Raw genomic sequence first — 27,066 nt, 5'->3', positions numbered from 1 at the left:
TCTTGTTGAATCTGGCCCAATGTGGTGAAAGGAAGGCCCATCATGCTCTTCCTGACACTTTTATGGCCTATTCACAGTGGCCTCGTATCTCCTTTTGCCCTATGATTTTATTATGCCTGCCTGCATCCATTGTTCTGTGACTTTCACTTATGCAGGAAGTAAGATGACAACCAAACCTCCAGGTCTAGTGCCTTCAGCTGACAAGGCATGTTGCACTCTGTCTGTGCACTGCATCCTGAGCCTCCTTGGATAACGTGACATTTTCAAGAGGTTGTTTATTCCTAACTCACCTGTCAAAAAGCTCTCCTCCTGTGACCAATTCCAGGACCAAGCTGATCTCTGTGGGCGTTTCAAATATCTCTTTCAGTTTGATCTGCAAAGAAAGAACAGCACACATGTCCAGGTCAGTGCCTTTATTCTCTTTATTAAAGGTTACACCAAGTAGTCATAACAACCACCCCTTACCAAAAGCCTCACAGATAAAGGAAATGTGATGACAGCAATAACAAAGGTGTTGCTGCTTGCTTTCAAGGCTCAAAACCGATTAATGCATCATGTTCATGCTTTTATCTGAGCCCGTTGCACTTGCTTTCAGCACCAAGATTCAGCGCTGGCTTTAGATTCAGATACAGACTGCACACACTTGCAATTTACATCATTATTAAACATGACTTTAAGAAAGAATCTTAAATCTAACAAACTTACAATACAAATGAGCATAATTCAAACTGTGGTAAGCTATGGCAGCCATAGATTTTTATAAAAAGAAAATTTGTTACCAAACCTTTATCACTTTCAAACATTCATAGGAGACAAAGGTCTGGCAGCGCTTCCGAAGCACAAAAACTTGGCTCTTACAGCCTGATTCATGTAGCTAATAGCGCTCGCAAAAGGGCCAGATTCTGAGAATCTGGCCCTTTGCGAGTGCGATTTTTGCATTTGGTATTCACAATCCCAAATGCAAAAATCGCTATTTAAGAATTCGCATATTTGCGAGGAATGGCATTTAAGGAATCTCTAATAGAGATTCCTCAAATGCTATTCATGACACAAAAAAAAATTGCGATTTTACACTTTTGGGCCGCTATTTACCGAGAGGTCAGACCTCTCGGTAAATAGCAAAAACTCAGAAAAATGCTTTTAAAAGCATTTTTCTAAGTTGCATGTTGCACACACACATGTCCTTTGGACATGTGTGTGCGCAACACCTGTTCAAATGTGCATTTTAGGGGTGCTACAGGGTGTCCTTTGGACACCCCTGGCACCCTTCAAATCGCTATCTGATTTGCGAGTAGCAAATTGCTACTCGCAAATGAGGGATACTCCCCATTCATTCCTATGGGCCTTTTGGCCCATAGGAATGAATGGGGAGTCATTCCTTTTTTTGCGAGTAGCAAATTGCTACTCGCAAATAGAGAACATGTAGGAATCGCTATTGATTTAGCAATTCCTACATGAATGCCGTTTTGCGTGTCCTCAATAGCGAGTCGCTATGATTCGCTATTAGGGCCACGCAAAACGGCCCGTACATGAATCAGGCTGTTAGTCTTTAGAGGCATCATGGCGGCTAAGAAATAGATCGCAGAAGGATTGAAACTCACATCTCACTTTTAGGTTCATGGTTGTGTCGGGAGCATGTCTATTATTCAAGGGACATCTTTAAATTCTAGAACATGCCTCATCTATTGCATACAGATAGTAATTGTAATTGTAACTTGTATCTACATAGCGCTTGCTATCACTGATGAGGCGTTGAAGCGCTGTGCAGTGAGTAGCACGCTACTCTGGAACTCAAGACTAGAGTTAAATAGTTAGTAGATTAGTAATGTGTGCTTTTTTGTGTTTCTGCCTTTGGATTAGATGTGTTTGGGAGTAGTGAACATGTGCGCCTGTTAGTAGGATGATTTTGCTTAAAAGGAGGGGGGAGGTTGAAAAAGGATGTTTCGGAGTTCAAGAAGAGGGATAGGGTAAATGTTGAAAGCAGTAGAATTTTGCTTAATAAAAAATAACTTTTACATTCATATACACATTACACTGAGTAAAGTTTTAGTTACTGAAATAAAGCCCTCTATATACTCCTATATGTATATAGAAGCAGCAATAATTACATGGTCTAATATGCACAAGTATCTTGTGGTGTAATATGCACATTTCTTCTTCTTATTTTAATGTATCTGCTTATAGAAGGAAGCATAGTTCAATGTACCATGACACATGAATAATGACAATCTCACCTCAGTATCGTGAGACGCATTGTTTGATATAAGGCAAGTATATATCATCTTATAAGGTAAGTATAGATAATTTCTACTTTTTAAATAACTTATATTTTGGGGACAATATATATTTAAATTCGCTGAAAAAACATAGGTTTCAGGCACGTTATAGTTAGAAATTAGCATTTAAAAAACCTTAGAAATTCACAAAAAAAAACATAGGATTAAGGGATGTTATAGTTAGTTGGACATTTCACTCATTCAAGAACCATAGACATTCGCCCGTTATAGTTAGTTCAGCTAACTATAACTCGCGCCCCCGCAATGCACTGCTGATGATGTCACATATTACAGCATTCATGACATGGTCAGTGACATCACTGATAACATGTCAAATGAAATGACTGATGACATCACTGATGACATCATCCATTGACTGTGTGTTTCATTAAAGTTTAAATATGTTTATATATATGCCAAGGTGTAGTGAAGAATGAGTGGGTGTATAAGTGTCTGGATGGAGGATCTAGTATGTGCGTGACTGACTGTATAAGTGTGTGATTAAATGTGTCTAACTGAATGCATGGGTTAGTGACTAAAGTGTCTGAATGTGTGTATCAGTATGTCTGTTGTTGCGTAAGCCGCTGTATGCGTTGGTCAGTAGCTATATGAGTGTCTATATGGGTTATTGATTGGTTGCCTGAATATTTGTATGGGACACTGAGTGTGTGTGGGTGGTAGGTGTGTGACTCTATGCATAGATGTGTGAGTGGTTTATTTACTGGGTGTATGGGTTCAAGAGGGCATGAGGAAACAGCTGTATGGGCGGGTGAGTGTATGTTTGGGTGTGTTGGTAAGAGATTGGATCTCTCAGTGGTACATGTCCAAGTAATTACATATGTAAAAGGCAGTGTATGTGAGACTTGGAGTTTATAAATAACTATACGTGAGAGTCAGTGACTGTGAGAGTGGCTGTATGGATGAGTGTGTACTTGTATCAGTGATTGTATAAGAGAGTAAGTATGTGTTAGTATATGTTTGAATAGGTGAGGTGGTGTGTGTGTAACTGTATAGGTGAGGAAATGGGAGTGTGATGGATTCTTTGCATGACTGACTAGGTGTGTGAGTAACTCCATGGATGAGTGGTGGTGTGTGAGTGTCTGTAGAGGTGTATGAGTACGTATGATAGTGTTGTTTTGATGAGTGACTGTATGTATGAGTGATTGTGTGGGTGAATGAGTGGATGTGTGTGTAGACCTAGGAATCAGTAAGTGCATATGTAGTAACTAGTATTGGTGTGTCGATGGTTTCAAAAATGGTAGACTGTATTTTACAGTGGGTGCATCAAAGATTATATTAGAGTGTGAGGAGGTGCATCAGATTTTGACGTGGATGATGTAATCAGTGATGTCATCAGTGATGTAATTTGAGAAGTAATCAGTGATGTCATCAGTGATGTTACTGACCATGTCATGAATGATGTAATATGTGACGTCATCAGCAGTGAAATGCAGGGGCGCGAGTTATAGTTAGCTGAACTAACTATAACAGGGGAAATTCTATGGTTTCGTACGAGTGTGATGTCCAACTAACAATAACATCAAGTTTTTTAAATGTTAATTTCTAACTATAATGTGCTTGAAACCTATGGTTTCTTCAGTGAATTTCAATGGTTTTTTAAATGCTAATTTCTTACTATAACATGCCTGAAACCTATGGTTTTTTCAGTGAATTTCAATGTTTTTTTAAATGCTAATTTCTAACTATGCCTACAACTTTAGGACATGTGAAGAAAGAGGAAGAAAAGGGCACAAGAAGCAAGACAAATGCAGAAAGAGTGAACAGAAGTCCAGAAAGACAAAGAAAAGTGCAGGAAGAAGCAAGAGATGTGCAGAAAAAACCAACAGAGGAGCAGAAAGTCTTCCTGTGCCCCCATCAGTTTAGTCATGGGTACTGGTGGTAACTGACTCTGACTAACCAGGACCAGAGCCAGTGCTATGCCAAAAGGCACTTAGAATACATTGAAAACACCTACATACACTAGGGAACACTATGAATTGGGGTACCCATGTAACGAGTGTGACCTCCTCTGTATTTGCCATGATGTAGTGCCTGGGTGATTGCATGAGTACATGGGTAGTGACTGGATGATTAGAGTGCTGCAATGACGGTGCATGGTGATTTTATAACTGCTGGGTTTTGGTGGAGTGATTGGATAAGTACGTTATGCTGGATGGGTGATTGGGGAGTGCATGGGTAGTGACAGAGGGATATCTGGAGTGCATGGGTACAACCTGGGTAATTGTAGGAATGAATCAGTACTGTGTAGGTGGTTAGAAGTCTGCATGGGTAGTGCACAGGGGATTGTAGCAGTGCATGTGTTAGTGCCTGAGTCAATCCATGAGTACATGGATACTGACTGGAAGATTTGAGTACTGCAAGGAGAGTGCATGGTGAATTTATAAGTGCCTGAGTTTTGGCGGAGTGATTGGATAAGTACATGGTGCCCGCTGGATGATTCGAAGAGTGCATGAGTAGTGACAGGGAAGTGGCTGGACTGCATGGGTACTGGTCAGGGTATTGTAGCAGTGCATGAGTTAGTGCATGGGTCAATGCATGAGTGCATGGGTAGTGACTAGATGATTAGAGTGCTGCAAATACAGTGCATATGAATTTATAAGTGCTTGGGTTTTGGTGGAGTGATTGCATAAGTACACAAATGTCACATCAGGCCCGCCGCCTACCTTCACCACTGGTGGATTTTAATTTGGAGAATTAATTCCCTTTGAATCCTGAGAGTCCCTGGGGGCCAACTAGTCCACCATGTAGCTCCAGTAAGTGCCACAAAGCTGCGTTGCAGAGAGGTGGTCCGACGCCACGTCCCTTTTTACACCACTATCAATATTTGACTCTTATTTTTGGAAATTCCCAAAAACTACTGGACGGATTTACACCATTTTAAAAAAGGGTCGCTTTCTGAACCAAGCTCTACCTTTTTGCAAAATATGGGGTAATTCCGTTCAGCAGTTCGGGCCGTAGCCCGTCTCAAAATTTCCTATGGAAATTAAAATGGGGAAAACGTGTTTTGGGACCCCCTTTTTTCTCAGCCCCCGCTTGAAGAATCACCCCCAAACATTCAGAATAGGAGCTGACCTGGATAGACTTTTTTGGGAGAATTTCACGAAGATTCGTCAAACGACGCCAAAGTTATTAGCAGATCAAAAAATGCTTTTCCTGCCGCGACGAAGCCCCACTGCACGTCATGCGGGTCTGTAATGCGATGTATCAAGAGGCACTACAGGAACAGCGTGTCCAACTCTGAGGATGTTTTATTGCTTCAAGACTGGCTGCGCTGCACATACCCACTGGGGGAACATTAACATTTCTGGGGACTTGACGGCGCCCACTGTGGTATGATGCTGAGCTGACTACATGTACCAGAATACTCTTGAGCACACGCCCATAGGGGCGGGGTATTTAAATTTGCTCAGGTGGTCGGCTCTTGCTGCTGAGTCCCTGCACCAGTGATCAAGGGCGTGCTTCGCCCCTAAGGCGTCTGGCATTATTAGTGTGCTGAGCCAGGCTGTTGGCATTCTTGGAATAAAATGATTTAACACGCTGTGAGTAGTCTTCGTCATTTAGAGGCAACTCTTTGGTTTTTGTGTATTGCGGAGCTAACTACATGTACCAGAATACTCTTGAGCACACGCCCATAGGGGCGGGGTATTTAAATTTGCTCAGGTGGTCGGCTCTTGCTGCTGAGTCCCTGCGCCAGTGATCAAGGGCGTGACTCCCCCGAAAAGCCTCTGCCATTATTTGTGTGCTGAGCCAGCCTGTTGGCATTCTTGGAATAAAAGGATTTAACACGCTGTGAGTAGGCTTCATCATTTGGAGGCAACTCTTTGGTTTTTGTGTATTGCGACAGGCCCTGCCGTGACGAAGCCCCACTGCACATCATGCGGGTCCGTAGTGCGATGTATCAAGAGGCACTACAGGAACAGTGTATCCAACTCTGAGGATGTTTTATTGCTTCAAGACTGGCTGGCTGCACATACCCACTGAGGGAACATTAACATTTCTAGGGACTTGACGGTGCCCACTGTGGTATGACACTGAGCTGACTACATGTACAAGAATACTCTTGAGCACATGCCGATAGGGGCGGGGTATTTAAATTTGATCAGGTGGTCGGCTCTTGCAGCTGAGTCCCTGCGCCAGTGATCAAGGGCGTGCCTCGCCCGAAACACGTCTGGCATTATTTGTGTGCTGAACCACGCTGTTGGCATTCTTGGAATAAAAGTGAAGAACTGGGCCTTATGGGCCTGGCGGCGCAGGGCACGCCTTAAATCTCCGAGTTCACCTGCCTTGTCGGACAGAGACACGAGACACTCTGTTAGGCGTAGAAAATCAGGTTTATTAGCTGCAGCTAAGCACAGTTGTCCCAGAAGTACAGAGTAGGTTCTCAGGAGACTGCCACTTGAAATCTGTGGCGCACAATCTTTTATAGCACACATATTTACAACGTATACTCCCAATACATACAAGGCTAGCCAATAGAAAAAGTTGGAAAACAAGCTATCGAATGTCCCAAATACGTCCTTTTTTCAGACCCCGTGTGTCAACCCTCCCACAAGTTAATCAGTACTAGTGCCTGTAATCTAATTTGCAGGTGGCAGGACATATTTGTGTGCCTCAAAGGATAGTTGTGTAACAAGAGAATACAAGAGAAGAATAGCGAAGGCCAGTCGGATAAGATAGAATAAGGAAAGAATAGAGAAAGCCAAACAGTCAGTCGAGACAGGGGTCAATCAATCCTGACATGGATTAGTGGACTCGGCCAGACCCTGACATCGGTTTCGTAAGCAAGGGCAGGAGGTTACTTTTTAACAGAAGAGACACGTAGCAGCTGGAAACGGTAAAAACACTCCGGTCGCCGTGCTGCCTGAGTGAAGGCAATACAAAATGGCGACAAGGCACAAAATGGCGGCTGAATACGGAACGAAGTTGAAAATCAAAGAACCTCAGACCCTCCTTTTGCCATTACTCAGGCAAAACACAAAAGACTCAAGTTAGTCTGAGTCGATGTCAATGGCCATGAGGTCGTCGAGCTGTTGCTGCAACATCATTTTAATGTGCTCTGTTCTCTGTGACACAGGTCTTGGGACACACATGGTGGTACAAAGACCGCAGATGGCAGGACCACACTGTACACAAAGGCAACAAGAAAAAAGGATGGTCAAAACCATTCCAAGGAAGGTTAATAAGTTCCATCCCCATGTGAACAGTAGTCCCCAAAACCATCCCATCATAGACCAATCTCCTGCATCCTGATGAATCGACTCGGAAATTACGTGCAATTTAGAGATGGCTTGGTATACTGTAGGGGCATTATCAGGAATATAAATGCAGCAACTAGACCCGATCAATTTACAGACTCCTCCGCGATCTGCAAGAACAATATCTAGAACCATCCGGTTCTGTAAAGTCATAAGGCGATCCGCCTGAAGTTCGGCTGTTAGATTACTCAAGGCTCCAGAAGTCATGTTTATGGTAGCCTCAACAACACAAACTAACTGTCTAATGTTTCTGCTATTGGCCATCGGGCTCCAGAAAGGAAGGAACCCTTTGAGAAAGTCCCCTCCCTCTTGTCCTGGTGTGTCTTTAATATCGATAACCCCTCTGCCATATCTATTGCTATGATAACACGAAGGAGCAGTGTATGTCGGAGAGAGAAGAAAAGCCACATAACATGTTCCTGAAAAATTGGTGGGGAGCCAATCGTGGCAGACAAAGTATGTACCCTGAGATGGTACTAGTAGTGAGGAAATCTGGGATGAATAAATGTATGTTCGAGAAGAAACACTCTTTCCCTGTTGGTTTTTGGTATTCTGACCATTTATCTGTAAACACAAATTTCCTCGATGAGGTATAGTCCAAATTGGTGGTGATCTTCCTTGTCTAGCCTTATCTGTGAGGCTAGTAACGTAACGAGTCACGTTCCATCCATCATACGTTAGTTTCTCATCAACGGGAATCTTACCACTTTCGGCAACTCTAGCCATAGTCACTATTCCCTTTATTACAGAACTATGACTAAAATCTGCTTTTCCACCATATGTACCACCAAGAGGATGCCGAAGTTGATTCTGGTATGCATTGGAAAACATGGCCAAATAAGCCCAAGCGGAGCCTTCATAAGAAAACGGAAGGACTAAATATGGCATCCCTTTCTCTGTGTTATGAGGCATGAGTCCACAAACCCAACAGTCAGTAGTATTGACTGCCAGTTGACGCTGGATAAATGAATTGTTAAAGTATTCTGTTCTCCTAATCTTTTCATGTTCTGGGAGTGTATAAAACTGGTGTGGAAAAACAGTAGTGGACAAAGGCAAAGAAACAGAAGTAGGAACGGGTGCTTGCTGTATAGTGTGAACGACCCAACCCACACAAGCCCAAAAAATACATGAACATATCAAAATGCACAAGGTTATGCCACATGGACTAAACAGCAATTTTCTATATTGGCTATTCATTTTTTGCTTTTTATCATTCTTTTCAAATTCAATATCCATTCTCTAAGGCGTTGCTCACGGTAATCTTCCTAGATCACTTAGTTGTGGTTATTAGCCGTCCTATGACACTGCAAGTCCTGCAGACCTACTGTCACTACTCAGGTCACAGCCTAAGACTCCTACCGTGACCCTGCAACTTGATGTATGGTAAAAAGAATGTCTCTTAAAAGTGTAACAGAAAAGAAAAAGTTCAATTGTTCTTAATCAGTCGAGGTCTTAGGTTGTACCGAGTCTTGTCAGGTACCGTTTGCTCTCGAAACAAAGTTTCTGGGTTTGTTGTGTTCAGTCGCAGATGTGATGGTACAGCTTCTTGCAACACGTCGTCGTCTTCTTTTTCAGATATCATCCGATCCAGACGTGCACTACTGAAAGGTACCAACCGAGAGACCCTCTCACCCTCACTATCACTTATATCCTTGCGGACCTACTGGTCAAAAGGCAAAGGCAAAGGTACCCTTTTGCAGTGCACGCCATGGATCCAGTTCTTCTTTCTTACGACTTTCACTGCTGTACGTGTTACCAGAAGGACCTGTCGAGGCGGTCCCCACCGAGGTTCCAGATTCTTCTTTCGCTGGAAATTCTTCAGACAGACCCAGTCTCCAGGTTGGATGGAGTGCCCTGGGTCTGCGGGGGCCTCTGGCAAAGCGTTTCGAACCTGCTGATGAAGAACACGCAATTTAAAAGTAAGGTCATGTAAGTAGTCAATCAACATAGGATACGGAATATCGGAGTACTTTTTAGGTCGTGGGACTCCCCAAACGTTAGCTGGGCGCCCAAAAACAACTTCGTATGGGCTGAGTCCCAAACGAGAGTGTACAGTTGTTCTCGTAGATAAGAGTGCCAAAGGTAAAGCATCGGGCCAAGCAAGACCTGTGCTGGCCTGAATCTTTGCCAATTTGAGCTTTAGAGTGCCATTATAACACCCTACCAAGCCTGCCGACTGAGGGTGGTTTGCCGCATGGAATTTCTGCCTAATTCCAAGGCCTACACACACCTTTTGCATAATTTGGCCTACAAATTCACTTCCATTGTCACTCCAATCAATTCGCGGCAAACCGAACCTCGGGAAGAATTCCTTCAAGAGAACTTTGGCAGTAGACAAAGCAGTATTATCCTTTAGGGGGTAGGACTCTATCCATCTGGAAAAGGCACACACCACCACCAGAACATACTTTAAGTTGTTGCAACGTTCCATATGAATGTAATCAATTTGCAATACCTCAAAAGGATACGTAGGGGGAGCAAAATGTCCTGCCGGAGTTGGGGTTCCCTTTCCTGGATTATGCATCAAACAAACGATACAATGTTTCACCACATTTTCCGCACATTTAGGGATTCCCTCATTCTGCCATACTGGAGCCAGAAGTTTGCAAATCCCTTTCGCACTGATGTGGGCTGGACCATGCGCCATGGTAACTACAGGCAATACATAGGCGTCTGGTAACAGCCAACGCTGGTGTTCTGACAATTCCGTCCAACACCTTGTCGCGTCCAGCATTCCCGTACTTTCTCTCCACTTACTCAATTCCTTTTCTGTTGCCTCTTCTTGTATCATTCTCACACTTTCTATTGTGTCCTCACACATCCCTCTTTCCCTGATCCATCTTGCAGGGCCTGCAACATACATGCGACTTGTAGCATCTCTCGCTGTTTCTTTTGCTACCTCGTCTGCAAAAGCATTCACACGACCCACATCATCAGTGATCCTTTTATGTGCACTACACTTCACAATTGCTATCTGGGTCGGCAAAACAAGTGATTCCAAAAGATCATTCACTAACTGACCATGCTGTATTTTAGTACCATGTGAAGTAAAGAATCATCTTTCTCTCCAAAGGCGTCCAAAACTATGGGCAACCCCAAATGCATATTGGCTGTCGGTGAACACATTCACTCTCTTCCCTTCAGCCAATACACAAGCTCTGGTCAAGGCTATTAATTCAGCTGCTTGGTCTGAATTCTGCCTAATGCGTGCTGTCGTCTCTACAACTGTATGCAAAGTGGTAACAGCATAGGCTGCAGTCTTTTCACCATTAGGGAGCTTAAAACAAGACCATCCACCCATAGGATCCCATCCGGGTCCACGAGTGGTGTATCTCTCAAATCTATTCTGCCTTTCGTTTCCTCCTCCATACGGAGAAAACAATCATGTTGTTCTTGGGTGTCTTTCTCTTCTGGAATAGGTAACAATGTTGCTGGATTCAAAGTATTACATCGCTTGATGTGTATATGACTAGCCAAGAGCGTCAGCTCATACCCAGACAAGCGGGCACTCCTAAGATGCTGTGTTTTCGTTCTGTTCAAAAGAGTATCCACTGCATGTGGTACAATAACAACCTGGGTGTTATCCAGTACCAATCCAGCAGATTGACGAATGGAGATCGCTGCTGCTGCTGTAGCTCTAAGACAACTAGGCAATGCCTTGGCTACTGGATCCAATGTAGCCGAAAAATAGGCACATGGCCGCTGTTTGTCTCCAAATTGTTGTGTTAGAACTGACAACGCACAACCCTCTCTTTCATGAACATAGAGTGTGAAAGGTTTACTGTAATCCGGAGTACCTAACACAGGGGCAGAACACAAGGCAGTACGTAAGTCAGAGAAGCTCTTCTGACATTCGTCAGTCCAAGGAAGAGGTTGGGGTGTGTCTTTCAAAGTAAGTGCCAGCAAAGGTTTAGCCAGCAAAGAAAAATTTGGAATCCACTGCCTACAATAAGAGGTAATGCCCAAAAAGGCACGCATCTCCCTTTGTGTGGATGGTACAGACATTCGTGCGATTGTTTGCAACAGTCACATCCTTACAGACATCCTCTGAATCAGCAGCGATCAACAAATCATCCACATATTGAATAAGGGTAGCACCTGGGGGCAAAGTGAAAGCATCAAGCTGAGATTTCAAAGCCTGACTATAAATGGAGGGACTCTCACAATAACCTTGGGGTGCACGTTTAAATCGGAAACTTCGGCCCCTGAGAGAGAAGCCAAAAAGATCTCTACTCTCCTCAGCAATAGGAATACTGAAGAAAGCGTTCTTGAGATCGATAACTGAAAACCAGGCAGCCGAAGCAGGTATCATTGTGAGCAAGGCAGTAATATCTGGGACGACAGGAAACTGGGGCACAACAATCTTGTTAACCTCCTGAAGATCGATCACAAATTGATAGACAGGAGGCTGAGAAGAATCAGTACGTTTAAGAACAGGTAGAACAGGTCTATTGCAAACATTTCCTCTAGTTTCCTCAACCACACCCTTCTGGACCAAATCATGGATAATAGCAATCAGAGCTCTTTCTCCATCACTAGAAATTTTATACTGAGGAATGCGTGGTAATTTAACATTAGGCTTGACAGTAACCACGTAAGGTGGAATTTGAAGCAAACCAACATCATTTGGACCTGTAGCCCAAAGCGTAACAGGAAGGGAATGCAATTCAGGTGGGAAGTGGTCCTTGGACAAATACATAGGAGAAACCAATTTCTCAACTAAAGTAAGATGTACAGCAGAGGGAGAACAGTACAATGTTGCATGAAGACGTTTTAATAAGTCCAAACCCAACAAATTTTCACCGCAACCAGTTGTTAAAATGAGCGGGGCCTCCAAATTATAAAGACCAATTGAGATAGGCAAAGGGCAAGAAACCGGGTTACGAACTGGGGCGCCAGAGAATCCTACAGAAACATTTGTTAAGCCAGACAAAGGTGCAACAGGGAATTTGGAGTGAATAATAGAACTTCTCATTGCACCAGTATCCAAAAGAAATGGCTCTGAAACACCTAATGCAACAACTTCAACATAAGGCCCATTCTGATCCACTGGAACTGATACGACTCCCTTGCTTTGTCCATGGCTGTCCTAACTAGAGTGAAAATCCTGATTCTCACTTTCAATACAATAATCGTCATTGTAGTATTGTGCAGACTGAATATTCTGCTGATCAAAATAATTCATAGAATTCGGAGAGAGGGAAAGGAACGCTGTCCCTGAGACAACGCACCTCGCCCCCTACCCCTGGGTGCTGACTGGAAACCACCACGGCCTCGCGGCCCTGGAAATCCACTATTACGCTGCAATAAAACCGGACAGCTATTCTTAAAATGACCTTCCTCTTTACAATAGGCACATTGATTAGGACCGAGCAAAGGTCGCGGAACAAAAGGTTCAGGTTTCTGTAATAACCTCTGAAACTGGGGAGGCTGTTGAAATTGGCGCTGAGCAGAACGAGGGGGATAAGCCTGTTGTAAAAGAACCTTCGTTTTGAATTCTTTGGTCTTTTTCTCGAGTTTATCCTTTTCCTCCTTATCCCTATTCTCCTAATACTGAGCAGTGGCTAATATCTGAGCAGATGAAGAAACAGCCCACGAACTTTCAGAATCTTTCAATTTATGCGACAATTCTGGAAGTAAGTTAAATACAAATTTATCCACGAATAATCGCTGTCCACCCTTAGTACTCATATCTTGACCACTGTGGTCGATGAACGTCTCCTCAAAACGGGTAAAGAAATCTGAAACACTCTCATCTTTCTTCTGTTTACATGCAGCCAACTTATCCCAATTAACACGTAAGGCAGGCATCATTGTTTTCATTAAAGTGATTATCCTACCGGGTAATTCTGTAATCAAAGCATCGGGTTTAGCACGACCTATTTGTGCTGCATCCGCGGCAACTATAGCAGCCCAATCACCACCTAAAGCTTGGTTGTGGTCTTCCCTACGAATCCGAGCCCATAATGCTTGTGGGACTACATTTCCCATCAACATATCAATATCGGCCAAATTCATGATGCACGCATCGACAGTCTGGGACAGCTCTTTATAATACCCAGCTGGATTTTTACGAGGGTCCGGTAAAGACTGTTTAAGCGCCAAAACTTCAGATCGTTTCCAAGGGACATGTACCCATATACGCTGGAAATGAGCAGGAACACCCAGAATATTGCCCGCCTGTGGAACCGCATCTCTCCATATTGGAGGAACTTCTCGCATGGGGTAGTGTTTCACTTTTTGCCTAACTGCAGGATCAGGTTCAAGAAAAGTCTCAGAAGAAAATAAAGACCTGAAAGTGACAGGTGTCCTTCCGGCGTTTTCGACCTCAGAACCCACTATAAGAACTTTATCAAAGGTAGCCTGTACATCTAACAGACCCTCGGGAGCTAAACCCAAATCCATATCCTCCCATCCTTTGACAAGAGCGTCACACATGACATTGAAAACATATCTCTGCCTGGGCGCATTCCACTGGTGAAAAGTGCTCATGATATCTGGCACACTATACTGTGGTCCACTCATCATCCATTTGTGAGCTAAATTGTTCCATACAGTTCGCTCATCGGGACCTGGGAGTTGACTACGGGACTGCCTTCGAGAAAGAGCAGGAGTCAGGTTAAAAGACCCAAAGAGGGGGGAGAAAAGGCCAGAAACAGTATCGACCAATCGTTTACGAGTTGTGGGAGAATCGGTCAGTAGAACGGGAGACAAAGAGTTAGGAGGGGTGACAGTTACAAGAGGAACTGAGTGTAAAGGAGACTGAGGTACAGGAGTCCGAGGAACGGGAGTCGGTGGCAAAGGAGGCGGGGGTGGCAATACTGGAAGAGGCAATTGTGGAAGAGCCGGGATAAATGGTGGAACGAAAGGCGGCTGGACAGGTGGTAACAATGGGGGTGCATTAGCACCTTGTACATAGGGCGGAGGCAATCTCAACAAATGGGACATTAAGGGATCTTCATCAAGATCCCTACTCTGTGGGGAAGTAGGCAACAAAGGGTAACACTTATCAATTGCCATACAATGCTGTCTGTCAGAGACTTCAATCACCTGATCAATCTCATTATCTTTAAACTGTTGGGCAGCCTGTATGATTGTCATACCTTTCTCTTTCTTATCTCTTTTCGCCTGCTTAATTTCTCTCTGTTTGGCTTCCTTACGCCAAAGGCGGAAAGAATCAAACATTGCCGGCCGGGTTTTTCTTTTGAACAAAATTGCTTCTAGATTATCTAATATGTCAGACTCAAAGCTACCATTCTGTGGCCACTGCAGAACACCATCTTTCTTCGTGTATCAGATCCATATGTCGTTAAAGACAATGGGGCCAACACCATGTTTTGAATAAAGCTCATAAGTGGGAGTTCCAACCGGAGGAATGGGACAAGAATCCTCCAGCCGGGAATCCCTAGTACAATTGAGACAACAAAACTTCCTAAACTTGCTAAGACCAGGCATTTTTAAATCACTGGTCTATTTATAAACTTCAAGGGGTTTAGAGCTAATCACACAGCACAAACGTTCTTACCGCTTGGCTTCGGCTATTGCAATAGTCGAATAACAAACCCAAAGAAAAACAAAAACAAAGAAGTGGGTGCTACCCACGAATACTTAACTAAATGTTTTCTCACGCCAACAGAGGTCCGTCTAACGTCTCGCAATACCAATTGCCACCAAAGGGGCCAAGGCAGGGCGGCAGTCAGGGCAGCAGTCATCAGCAGCCGTCGGAAAGGAGTAGCCGTGCTGCAAAAGACCTTCAGTCCACTTCGACATACAGGGGTCGGTTGACGTGGTTCGCGAATCCTCCGGAATTTTCTTGCAAGGCTCCTCACGACCCTCGGGCTGAACCGCTACCGCTGATCACGCCCCACGTTGCGCGCCAGTTGAAGAACCGGGCCTTATGGGCCTGGTGGCGCAGGACACGCCTTAAATCTCCGAGTTCACCTGCCTTGTCGGACAGAGACACGAGACACTCTGTTAGGCGCAGAAAATCAGGTTCATTAGCTGCAGCTAAGCACAGTTGTCCCAGAAGTACAGAGTAGGTTCTCAGGAGACTGCCACTTCAATTCCGTGGCGCACAATCTTTTATAGAACAAATATTTACAACGTATACTCCCAATACATACAAGACTAGCCAATAGAAAAAGTTGGAAAACAAGCTATCGAATGTCCCAAATACGTCCTTCTTTTAGACCCCGTGTGTCAACCCTCCCCACAAGTTAATCAGTACTAGTGCCTGTAATCTAATTTGCAGGTGGCAGGACATATTTGTGTGCCTCAAAGGATAGTTGTGTAACAAGAGAATACAAGAGAAGAATAGCGAAGGTCAGTCGGATAAGATAGAATAGGGAAAGAATAGAGAAAGCCAAACAGTCAGTCGAGACAGGGATCAATTAGTCCAGACATGGATTAGTGGACTCGGCCAGACCGTAACATCGGTTTCGTAAGCAAGGGCAGGAGGTTACTATTTAACAGAAGAGACACGTAGCAACTGGAAATGGTAAAAACACTCCGGTCGCCGTGCTGCCTGAGTGAAGGCAATACAAAATGGCGACAGGAATACGGAACGAAGTCGAAAATCAAAGAACCTCAAAAGGATTTAACACGCTGTAAGTAGGCTTCATCATTTGAAGGCAACTCTTTGGTTTTTATATATACCTACCCTTTTCTTCATCGTCACTGGGAGCACGACTACAAGCTAAGAACTTTTCATTTTTCTCTAAGTACTGTTTTGACATGCTTTGGGATCCTCTAGCACATGTGTCCTCGACTTTCATGTGTTACCATTAGAACATTATCAAGTTGACTTGGCTATACTTCGACGGAACCGGTGACGCTTTCCAGCTATACGTGGGCTCAGGCACCATGCCAATCACAGCTCTCTGTAGACTCTGGTACATGAGAACCACATATTATTTAGGCAATCACAGGACCCTTTTGGGATGTACTATGGTAAATCTGCTTTGAGCTTGCATTTTGCGACTACACTAATATTGCCCCGGCACTTTTTTGTGTTATATATATTGTGCATACTTTAGACACAGTTTTGGACTGGAAACAGCGCACTTGCTTACACCCCCGCCCTGGTTCCTGTACTCATGTCTCTTGTGTGCATACTTCACAATGTATGACTTTCCAATTTATGGTCACATCAGCAACCAGCATTGCGTCACATACTCCATCTTTCGTATCACTACTTCTGATTACCTTTTATGTAGGGTTTTGTTCATTATTACAAAGATGCAATTGTGTTGATGATTTTCTTGGTTACCATGCATGCCCTACGAATTGAATTACCATTCTAGATTAGTTGTACATACATTCTAAGATGGCCGCCACAGTACCTGTATTTCACAGCCTGTTTACTTCCGGTCGGAAACTGTTTTCTGTTTCTTTATTTTTGTACTTAAGAGTAAACCATTGGCTTGTACTTTGCACGCAATCAAGCCCGCGGGGCAGCCGAAACACATTGCGCATTAAACAACTTCTGATAAACTTACAATGGACTGGATTGTTTCACTCTGGATGCGCGCTGATGGTGACGTATTAAAAATATTAATTGCCAGTATGCTCTGCCGGCGTGCACGCCACTCTCCACGGGTCCCATGGTCTGAAAGGAGCGACGAGTGCAGATATATATATATATATATATATATATATATATATATATGTTTCAACAAAAGATGAATACACGGCACACGCCTCAGTAAATTTCAGCTCTTTATTTGGACAAAAGCTCTTCTCCTCCTACGCATTTCGAACTTCACGTTCTTGGTCATGGTAGTTTACAGAGTCCCTTGTTTATTTCACTTTATATACGCACTTTATAACCATTCTCCCATTTTAGATCATGTAATCTTTTCAGAAAGTCAGTACTGTCCCTGCAATAAGAATTCAAGTTAAGCACATATTCATTCAGATATAAATCCAAAAATTTGGAGGTATTCTCCAATAGCCCCCCATTTGAGGACACAATCGGACGCCCTGGTGGTGTAGTGGGGTCCTTATGTATCTTCGGGAGGAAATATATACAGGGAATACGGGGATTGTCATTTTTCAAAAATTTGTATTCATCCGTATCTAGTAGTCCTGTATGGTACCAGCCTCCAAGTAAAATGTGATAATCTTTGATAGTTTTCTTATATTGCTCCCAGTTGATCACTTCATAGCATGAGGCATCATTTAATTGTCCTGTAGCCTCCATTTTGTAGTCCTTATAGTTCATCACCACAACATTGCCCCCCTTATCGGAGGGCTTGATCACAATTGAGGCATCTTCCTCCAACATTTTCAGAGAATTTCTTTGATCTTTGGTCAAGTTATCCCATTTAGAGTTTTTGAAATTACTACGTGTTTTCTTCAGTTCTGCCACCACTGCTTGACTATAGGCCTCTATGTTATCGTATGGGACATTTGGATTGATTTTCGTCTTTAATTTCAGGCCACTGTGTTGTACTTGTCTATTTGTTACGCCACATGCCCTTAGGACTACATGATCACTTCTCTCATCTTCGTCATCAATTTCTAATTGATACATGTCTCTTAGGAGTTCGATGTCCTGTACCTGTAAGTTTATATCCGGAGACCCCATTGTGTTAGATATTATGGATTTGGAACTAGATTTCATAGCATATATCTTCAGCAGTTTTAATTTCCTGATGTATAGAAAAAGGTCTACCCTTGTATCTACATAGTCCAAATTGACACTGGGGCAGGAGGACAATCCCAATTGTAGCACTGATATTTCCAATGGGTTTAGTACTCTATTTGAGAGATTTACAACGTTTTGTTTTCTCCACTGTTGTCCTGCGTGAATTTGCACATTTTGTCGTATCTGTGTAGTCTTTTTAATCGTCTTCTTCGTGTGCTGTTCCGCGTCCTTTGCCTCTTCCTCTTTTTACGTTCTTCCCTCTGGATGCCTGTTCTCTGGTTTGTACCCTGTTCTGCTGACTTTGATCGTTCTTCTGCTTGAGGATTTCGAACTCGTGATGGAAGGTCAGAGGGCGTATTCCTAAAGGGATCCCTGAGGTGCGGTCTTCTGCGTCAGTACTTATATCTGAGCTTGACCCAGTGGATATCATTGTCACTTTCTTATTGGCCCAATTGGCCCTTATATTCTTTTGTGCTTTATCGTATTTCTTTGCGTAGGTTAATATACGCCCTTCTGCGTAATCCCGTTTGTCCCTAAGGAATTTCCTTTGCTTCTTCTGCTTGATTGTTTCTTCGTAATCTTGTAGTTTTTTAGGGAGTGTTTTAATAAATTCTTCAAATCCTTTCTCCGTTTTATATTTTTCCAGGTCAGCTCTAAGACTCGATAATTCCTTTCTGGTTGTTTCTAGATCAATTTGTGCATGTTTCACCAACATTTCAAGCATGCCTTTGCATGTTTTGGCCATGTATTGTGCCCACTCGGTTAGTAAGTCTTTGTTGGGATTGTCATAAGTTGGTATTATGCTTATTCTCAAACCTCTAGGAACTCTACCGACTTCCACATAGTTAGTAAGGGAAGCCACTTCCCACCATTTGTTGATTTCGCGTTTACTTAGTCTTTCCAAGAGTGCTAGTTTTTGTTTGAGGGTGGAGTCGTTGCTGTTTAGAATCGCACCAGTCGTCACAATCACAGGTGCAGTCTCTTGCTCTTCGCTAAATAGGGACAGGGCTTCAGCTTTCCTCGCTGTCTCCCATTCACTCATCACTCAATCGTAAGTCTCTTCGCGCCACAATGATTAGGTGTGGCTGTCGCGGTTGCCTCTGTACATCGATTATTCTAGCGCGCGTGGTTTTGGCGCCGGGGCTTGAAAAAGGCTAACACCGAAACGCGTCGTCCTTGTTCCACGAGTGCACAATAAAGGGTTTGTGCAAAGTTCTCTTGGTGTGTTGTCTCTGTGTCCTTTTAATCAATGGGACTTGGAAGCTGTGGATATATATATATATATATATATATATATATATATATATATACACAAACATACATATATCTGGAGGCAATTGTACCTGCTAAAGCTCCGGGTCCGGATGGCATCCCAGGAGAACTTTTTCGCCCAGATAGGGAGAATTGGGCAACTTATATAATGAAACTTTCTAATGACGTTGCTGGCAGTGGGAGGATTCCAGAATCATGGAAAGGGGCTGAAGTGATCTCCATTTTCAAGAAGGACGATAGGACCAACCCCTCCAAGTATCGGCCAATTAGCTTGATCGATTGTGTCCAAAATGTCTTCTGCCGCTCGCTTTTATCTAAGATCTAGAATTGGATGGACGAGAATCACATCCTCGATCAAGTCCTTCGCCTCGTCATGCTGTACTGGAAGGTGGTTTTGCTGGGCAAGGGGAGTCCATATAGCCTTATAGACTTAAAAACAGCATTTGATCTCGTCCCCAGGGACACACTACAGCGGGTGCTGAGGGATTTGGGCTTTCCATTCGGGAATTCTATCACTTTTAAGTAGACTACATGAAGCAAACTTTGCCCGGGTAAGATTCGGTAGCTGGGGACAGATCTCCGATCCCATTAAAATACAACGGGGGTTCGACAAGGCTGTGTCCTTGCTCCAACCCTCTTCTCACTTTACATCAACCAAGTGGCTGAGCTCTTATTTACCATTCCAGCAGACACTCCCTCTTTAGCAAATCAAAAAAGCGGCACCCTCCGATTTGCACATGACACTCTCCTTGTTTCAAAACATACCATGGGCTTACAAAAATTATTAAACCAATTCAAGCACTTCTGCGATGGGAGGGGCTTGGAAATAAACACCTCTAAAACTAAGCTAATGCTGCTGAACACCCATAAGTACTTCAAAGGAAACTTGCTCTTGGACAATACTCCCCTAGAGAGAGTAAGCTCCTTCGATTACCTGGGAATTAAACTATCAGAGGGTATGGACTAGAAATGCCAACTCAATAAGGCCTACCTCAAATTCTCCCAGGTAACTGGGGCTCTGAGAAAGGAGTCTCTCCTATACCAAGCCAATAGCACCTGCGCTGAAACTATAAAGCTGCAAGGCTGTGAGCAGCGCCTTATATGGGGCAGAGCTGTGGGGCATGGTAAGCGCAAGTGACCTCTCTGCTACGGAGAACAAGTTCCTTAGAAATCTGGCATCTCTCCCGCAAGGTACTCCTCTCTGTCCATTAAAGCATGACATGGGCATTAAGCCTATTAGTGACTTAGAGAAGATTTGCCCCTTGCTATTTTGGCAGAGAATGGTCACCACTCTCGAATTGGCACCCTATACCACAGCTTTTAATGAGGTTTGGGCCCTGTATACTATGAACAGAATTTGCTGGATTCAACATGTTTTTGTCCAGCATTGGCCTATCAGGACATACTATTGGCTGCCCACCAACCCACAACAGAAGTCCGATCCAACTTTTATACTGGGTATGGGTTGAGCAAAATATATACTCCAATAGCAACCAGAGCAGACTAACAGAAACATTTAGAGATCTGAAAGCCTGCGGCTCCCTAGAAAGCTATCTTGATATTATTAAGGTGCCAGCCGATGTGGAATTTTAGTTCGTGTATTGAACATCATCTACGCCATCTTGCAGACCCACGTACGAGCATACACGACAGCCATTTTAGGTACCATGGTCTCCCTGTTCACGATCGCCCGTCAGCACACTTCCCTGACCATGCAAGCCTTCCCCGCGCACCCTGGCTGCCCCCGCACTCGCATGCACAAGTCATGAACCCTCCCCTCCCATGACTCTGTCCCAGGGAATCGCACCCCGCGCCTGACCAACACCTCCTTTCCGTCCATGAATACCCCTCCTTTGATGACCCCTTCCTCTGAGCCTGAACGTCAGCACTGACTGCTGGTCATCCCTTAGCCTGAGGATACAGTTTATTGCCCATTACCGTATGCACTCGCCTCTCCTGAAAGAGGCCACTATTGATCATGACATCCCCACCCCCGGAGATTCGATCAGGCGCACACATTCCAAAGAGATCGGCAGAACACTCAGCTGCGTGATAGCCCCTCCCAATCATATGAGGGGAAAGGGTCTCTACTGTTGTCATGTGTTGAAATGGGCTGGAACTGGGGGGGTGTCGGGGATATCGTTCTGATGTCATTCTCATGCTCTACAATGTCCCTGTTGTAATAAAGGACGTTCACATGTCTTAAACCAGTGTATAAAAGACCAGGTCTCAGAGAGGTTGAGAGAGCACCTCGAGACGATACCTTGTTGTCCGATCTGACGTGTTCTACTCCGTCGGAATAAAACTTGTTTCCTGTCTTCCAGTCTCCAGCGCCTGCCTCTTTATTGAATAACTTCGTATGGTATTAGAGGCGTTTTACGCCGGGCAAATTTAACTTAGGAAACAACTACTGAAATCGCCTGACCATTGTGAATTGATCTTTATCAATTGGCGTCCCAAACGCGGGGCCCATCAGCGACACGTGGATCCAGTGGTAGAGGTCCCGACGACAGAGTGAACGACTGCAACGATCGGAAGAGCTCCTGTCCGATAGACCCTCGTCTGACAGCCGATCATCTGAACTTCAACGATTCCGAGCAGACCTCTCCCGAGTGATCTACGGTCCTGACTGGGAACCACCAGGAGTGCCGCGATAGCAACAGAGAATAGAGGACGATCGGGCGCTGGAAGCGGAAGATGAGAAACTGTCCATGCGGTCCGGGTAAGGTCGTGACACACGACAAATTGCGAAATTGATTGATTGATTGTTTGAAAATACTAGTATTACCTATTGATTGCTTCTGGGAGATTCTCTATTTGCAAACAAACACAGAATCGCCATACTCTGTTTAGTCTTTGCAGAGAGTGAAGGGTAGGCAACGCAAAACTTTAACACGTCGTGCCTATTTTTTTCTCCCCATTGATTGATTGATTGAATCGAGCATTGAATTGTTCGAAGTTGGTTCTCTTAGGAATCTTCTCTGCCTGCAAACGGGGAAGAATAGGAATATTCTCTCTCCCTTTGCAGAGAGTGAAGGGTAGGTAACGCAAACCTTTAACACGTCGTACCTATTTCGTTCCTCATTGATTGATTGTTTGCCCAAACATTGACTGTTTGGAATTGGTTCTTTCTGGAGGTATTCTCTGTTTGCAAACAGCGTAGAATAGAATATTCTGTCCAGTCTTTGCAAATAGTGAAAAGATAGGTAGTGCAGGCTTTTGCCCCCCATTGTAATCCGTCATGCCTATCTTCTCCCCATTGGCTCATAGTTGGGTCAACCCGGACCGCTTATTAGAGATGAACCATCCAGCTCCACTGGAGGGCACCCCTAATAAGGACATGTTTACTAAGCAAGGACTAGTCGCTATAGCTTATAGTAAGTTATGGCATAAATATACAAAAAGGGATCCTAAAAACCAGTGGCCACTGATAGGTTCTTTTGATGAAAATAAAATAAAAACACTAGAAACAGCTGTAAAAATAAATAAGGTAACGCCCACTATGCTCGTTAGTATTGGCATGTGGCGCAAAGAAGCAGACCATCGCAGGAAAAGAGAGGAAGTAAAAACAGTGAAAGAATTACTAAAAGCAGCCCATCTAGCCGCAAAAGAACTAGATGAAGAAATAAGAGGAAGAGAGAAAGTTAAACAAACGCAAGAATCAGGACTGACAGGTCAATGCCCTGTCAGGACCACCGCTGCGCTCTACCCGGAGATTCCCTCCAAACAGCGAGCAAATGACGAGTTACTGCTCGGTCCTCCAATTATCTACATGCCTCCTCCTTATGCTCCCAGCCAACCTCTAGCACAACACTCACCAGTTCAAAATGCAGGTATGAGTAACCCTAGCGCTAGTGCCCCGGCTCTTACGGCCTTCGCACCAACCGCGTTGGTAACAACAGCAGATGAGCATGAGATCAGCAGGCATCTAACAGCCAGACCAAACAGGTTGAGCAAAGATGAGCGGGATGGAATCGACCAAATAGCAAAAACCCTGGTAGAACGAAAGGAGAGCGAAGAATATACGATGAATATGCACAACTCGCATGCCGGTAGTCACAGACGGCATTTTATTTTACGGTTCAGCTACCACACCCTGAACGCGTATGAGGATAGGTACCAGACTAAGGGTCCTGCTAAAGTGACGGCTCTATATAGAAGGGTTGATGTCGGAGATGGGGCTGAAAGTGATGTGACGGACCTCTTCATGCAAACGCTTGAGGTCTTACGCCACCTCGCGGAACAGAAACCAGAGGTCAAGATCACAGTCCCTGAGACGATTGAGCCCTCATTAGAAACAGCCAACACCATGATGCCTATCAGAGAAGCCGCCCCCTATTGGGTTCCCCCAAGAGGTCAGGGAACAAACGATGATATCAACCACGCAGATGCAAAAGGGAGGGTTGTGTACAACTGGGTTTACCAACCATGGGATCGGCAAGATATTTTAACTTTTAGACAAACCCTGCCCGATTTAAGAAAGAACCCTACAGCATTCTATACCGAATTAGTCACAGCCTTGGGCTCAACCACAATTACTCTAGCAGACATGGATTTGTTTTTCTGGGTTGTGTCTGCCGGCTGATGTGTGGAAGCAAATCCGGAGAGCCGACCACACAGATCTGTTCGGACACACCTGGACAAAACTCGATGAACTAGATAGGCAGCGAGAGCCCGGAAAGAAACCTGTAAAAGACATATTGGAACTCCCCGACAAAATAGTGCAGAAACTAAAAACGTTGATCCCAGAAAAGAAGGTAGACTGGTCGGTAGTCACGGCCTGCCGCCAGAAACCTCAGGAGGACGTATCAGAATACTTCTCACGATTTGAAACAGTGTTCTCCGACTACAGTGGCCAAGACATGACCACTGCAACCGGACAACACCTATTCGTGCAGAACTAGGTAAAGGGGCTATCGCAAGAGGTCTCCCAAAAGTTACAGACTAGCGAAAGTAGTTGGGGAGCCTCTAAACCTGCAGCTATCCTTCAGATGGCTCAGTATTACGAACACCAAAAGAACGAGAACGAAAGGGCAACTGAGAAAAAGAAAAAGGACCTAAAGGAACGAGTAATGATTGCACAACTACAGGGAGTGACCACAGGGAGGGAACGGTATAGGGGAAACTACCAGTCAAATGCCCCTAGGAATTCGACCCCTAGAGACCGCAACCCCACCCCAGGCGCTCCACGAACCGACCTTGATGAGAACCAATGCGCATTTTGTAAAGAATTTGGACATTGGAAGTCTCAATGCCTAGCCCTTCGGGAACTGATTAAAAATAAAGAGACAAGGGACATGGCAAATGGCCCCAAAACTGGAGGGCAGGGACGAGGACAGACCCACGACACCACCAATGACCGATCTGGTAGACCAAACACATTTGACCGCCCCCGACAGAATCAGTGCCAACAGTCCGATGGCTACAATGATCACGACTCTGCATAGGACTGCCAGGGGCAAGGGAGGGATCTTGTCGAGCTCTGTGTTGACCAGCAAGGTCCTTATGTCACTGCTAAGGTCCTGGGTACAAAGTCTCCATTTTTGGTAGACACTGGAGCGACACGTAGTGTGTTATCAAAACGACTGATTCCAAGGGCACCCTTGTCTGGCTCACACATTACCTCGATAGGTTTCGACGGGACGCCCTCCACTAATCCCCTGTCTGTACCTATCTCCTTTGACCTAGGAAACAATCCTACTGACACGACGTTTCTGCTCTCCTCCAACTCCCCTGACGCTATTATGGGTATTGATTTACTGAAACATTTCCGAGCTACTATTAGGTGTTCCCCGGAAGGAGTCCGAGTTATCCTGTACGACAACCCGAACATGTCCGGACCCTACCCCGCACAACATATGTACACTTTAACAGATGCTGACCTATCCTTGCTCGATTCGCTACCCCTGCACCTATGGGCCAGAAACGACTCGGATGTAGGACGAATGATGATCGATCCTGTACACATAACTGTTCGACCAGATGCAATACTCGCGAAACTCCCACAGTACCGGATATCACCCGAAGGCGAGAAGGCATTGGTAGCGATTATTCAGTCCTTGGTAAATGCAGGAGTGGTGGAGGAAGTGGTTAGTAATGTCTGCAATAGTCCTATCCTACCCATTGTTAAGAAGCAAGGTGAGGGGGATGAGAAAGCGTACCGCTTCATCATCGACCTGCGAGAAGTCAACAAAGTGGTGGTGCCACAGTACCCCGTAGTCTCAGACATCGCCACCATTCTGACCCTCATCCCGTCCACTGCCACCACCTTCACCGTTATAGATCTTAAAAATGCATTTTTCTCTATCCCCATCCATCCAGACAGCCGTTATCTCTTCAGCTTCACTTTAAAAAACCGTTCATACCGATTTTGTAGAGCCCCCCAGGGCTACACTGAAAGTCCCAGCATTTACAGCCAGGCCCTAAAAAGGCAGCTGGACGCCGTCCAGCTACCAGATGGAGTGGTGCTGATCCAATATGTCGATGATATCCTTTTGGCGGCCGACACCACTCCACTTGCAATCACAGCCACTATCCAACTCTTGCACTTTCTCGCGGAGAATGGCCACAAAGTCTCCAAAAAGAAACTGCAGTTCTGTCAGTCCCAAGTAACATACCTAGGTCATCTCCTGTCCAAAGAAGGGAGAAAACTTACACCCGACCGAATCCAAACCATCCTAGACACCCCTATTCCAAAAACACAGAAGCAAGTCCGTTCATTAGTAGGCCTTACTTCTTTCTGCCGACAATGGCTACCAAATTTCGGTCTCATTATAAAACCCCTACTTTCCCTGTTGGCCAAAGATGTTCCGTTCCCACTCCCGTGGACCCCCAAATGCCAAGCATCCTTTAAGGAGTTGCGAGATGCCCTTTGCTCGGCACCCGTTCTAGGAACACCAGATTACTCCAAGCCCTTCTCCCTCTACACTCACGAAAGGGAGGGATGCGCATTGTCCGTTCTAACCCAGCCCATCGGCACCAAACAGCGCCCTTGTGCCTACTTCTCTGCCACTCTTGATCCAGTCGCCAGAGCTCTACCAGCCTGCCTTCGAGCAGTAGCCGCTGCTGCTGTCTCTATCCGACAGAGTGAGGGAATTGTACTTTCGAACTCTCTCACAGTATTAGTACCCCATGCAGTTGACACACTTTTGAACCAGACAAGGACTCAACATCTGACTAGTGCACGACTGACAGGATACGAATTGACTTTGCTTGCGCCCCACATCACTCTGAAGAGATGCACGACATTAAATCCTGCTACACTGTTACCCTTGCCCGAAAACGACCCCGATGTGCCCCCTATACACGACTGCGTGACTCTTACAGACGAGCAGACTAGGAGTAGAATTGACCTCCGAGACGTTGCTTTCACAGATCCTGATGGAGAACTATGGGTAGATGGCACTTGTATCAAACTCCCAGACGGCACCACTTCTGCTGCCTATGCGGTAACGACAGCTCGAACAGTAGTTGAAACTGCTTGCATCACACAACGATCCGCACAGGCAGCAGAACTAATTGCCCTCACACGAGCATGTATCATAGCAGCAGGAACCACGGCGAACATTTACACGGACAGCCAGTACGCCTTCGG

The 27,066-nt window shown here is 44.8% G+C and overlaps 1 protein-coding gene across 1 annotated transcript in view; it reads right to left on the bottom strand.

Moving 5' to 3' along the window:
• The window catches only part of CAMK4 (calcium/calmodulin dependent protein kinase IV), a 1,079,259-nt gene that overhangs the window by 325,544 nt on the left and 726,649 nt on the right, over positions 1-27,066 (bottom strand). The window contains exon 4 of the mRNA XM_078677356.1: positions 291-373. Coding sequence (XP_078533482.1) covers positions 291-373 — 83 coding nt within the window. The remainder of the gene's footprint in view (positions 1-290; positions 374-27,066) is intronic.

Source organism: Lissotriton helveticus, chromosome 2_1 (genome assembly GCF_964261635.1).
Source record: "Lissotriton helveticus chromosome 2_1, aLisHel1.1, whole genome shotgun sequence".
NCBI classification, from domain to species: domain Eukaryota; kingdom Metazoa; phylum Chordata; class Amphibia; order Caudata; family Salamandridae; genus Lissotriton; species Lissotriton helveticus.
This window is presented reverse-complemented; position numbering and strand designations above follow the sequence as displayed.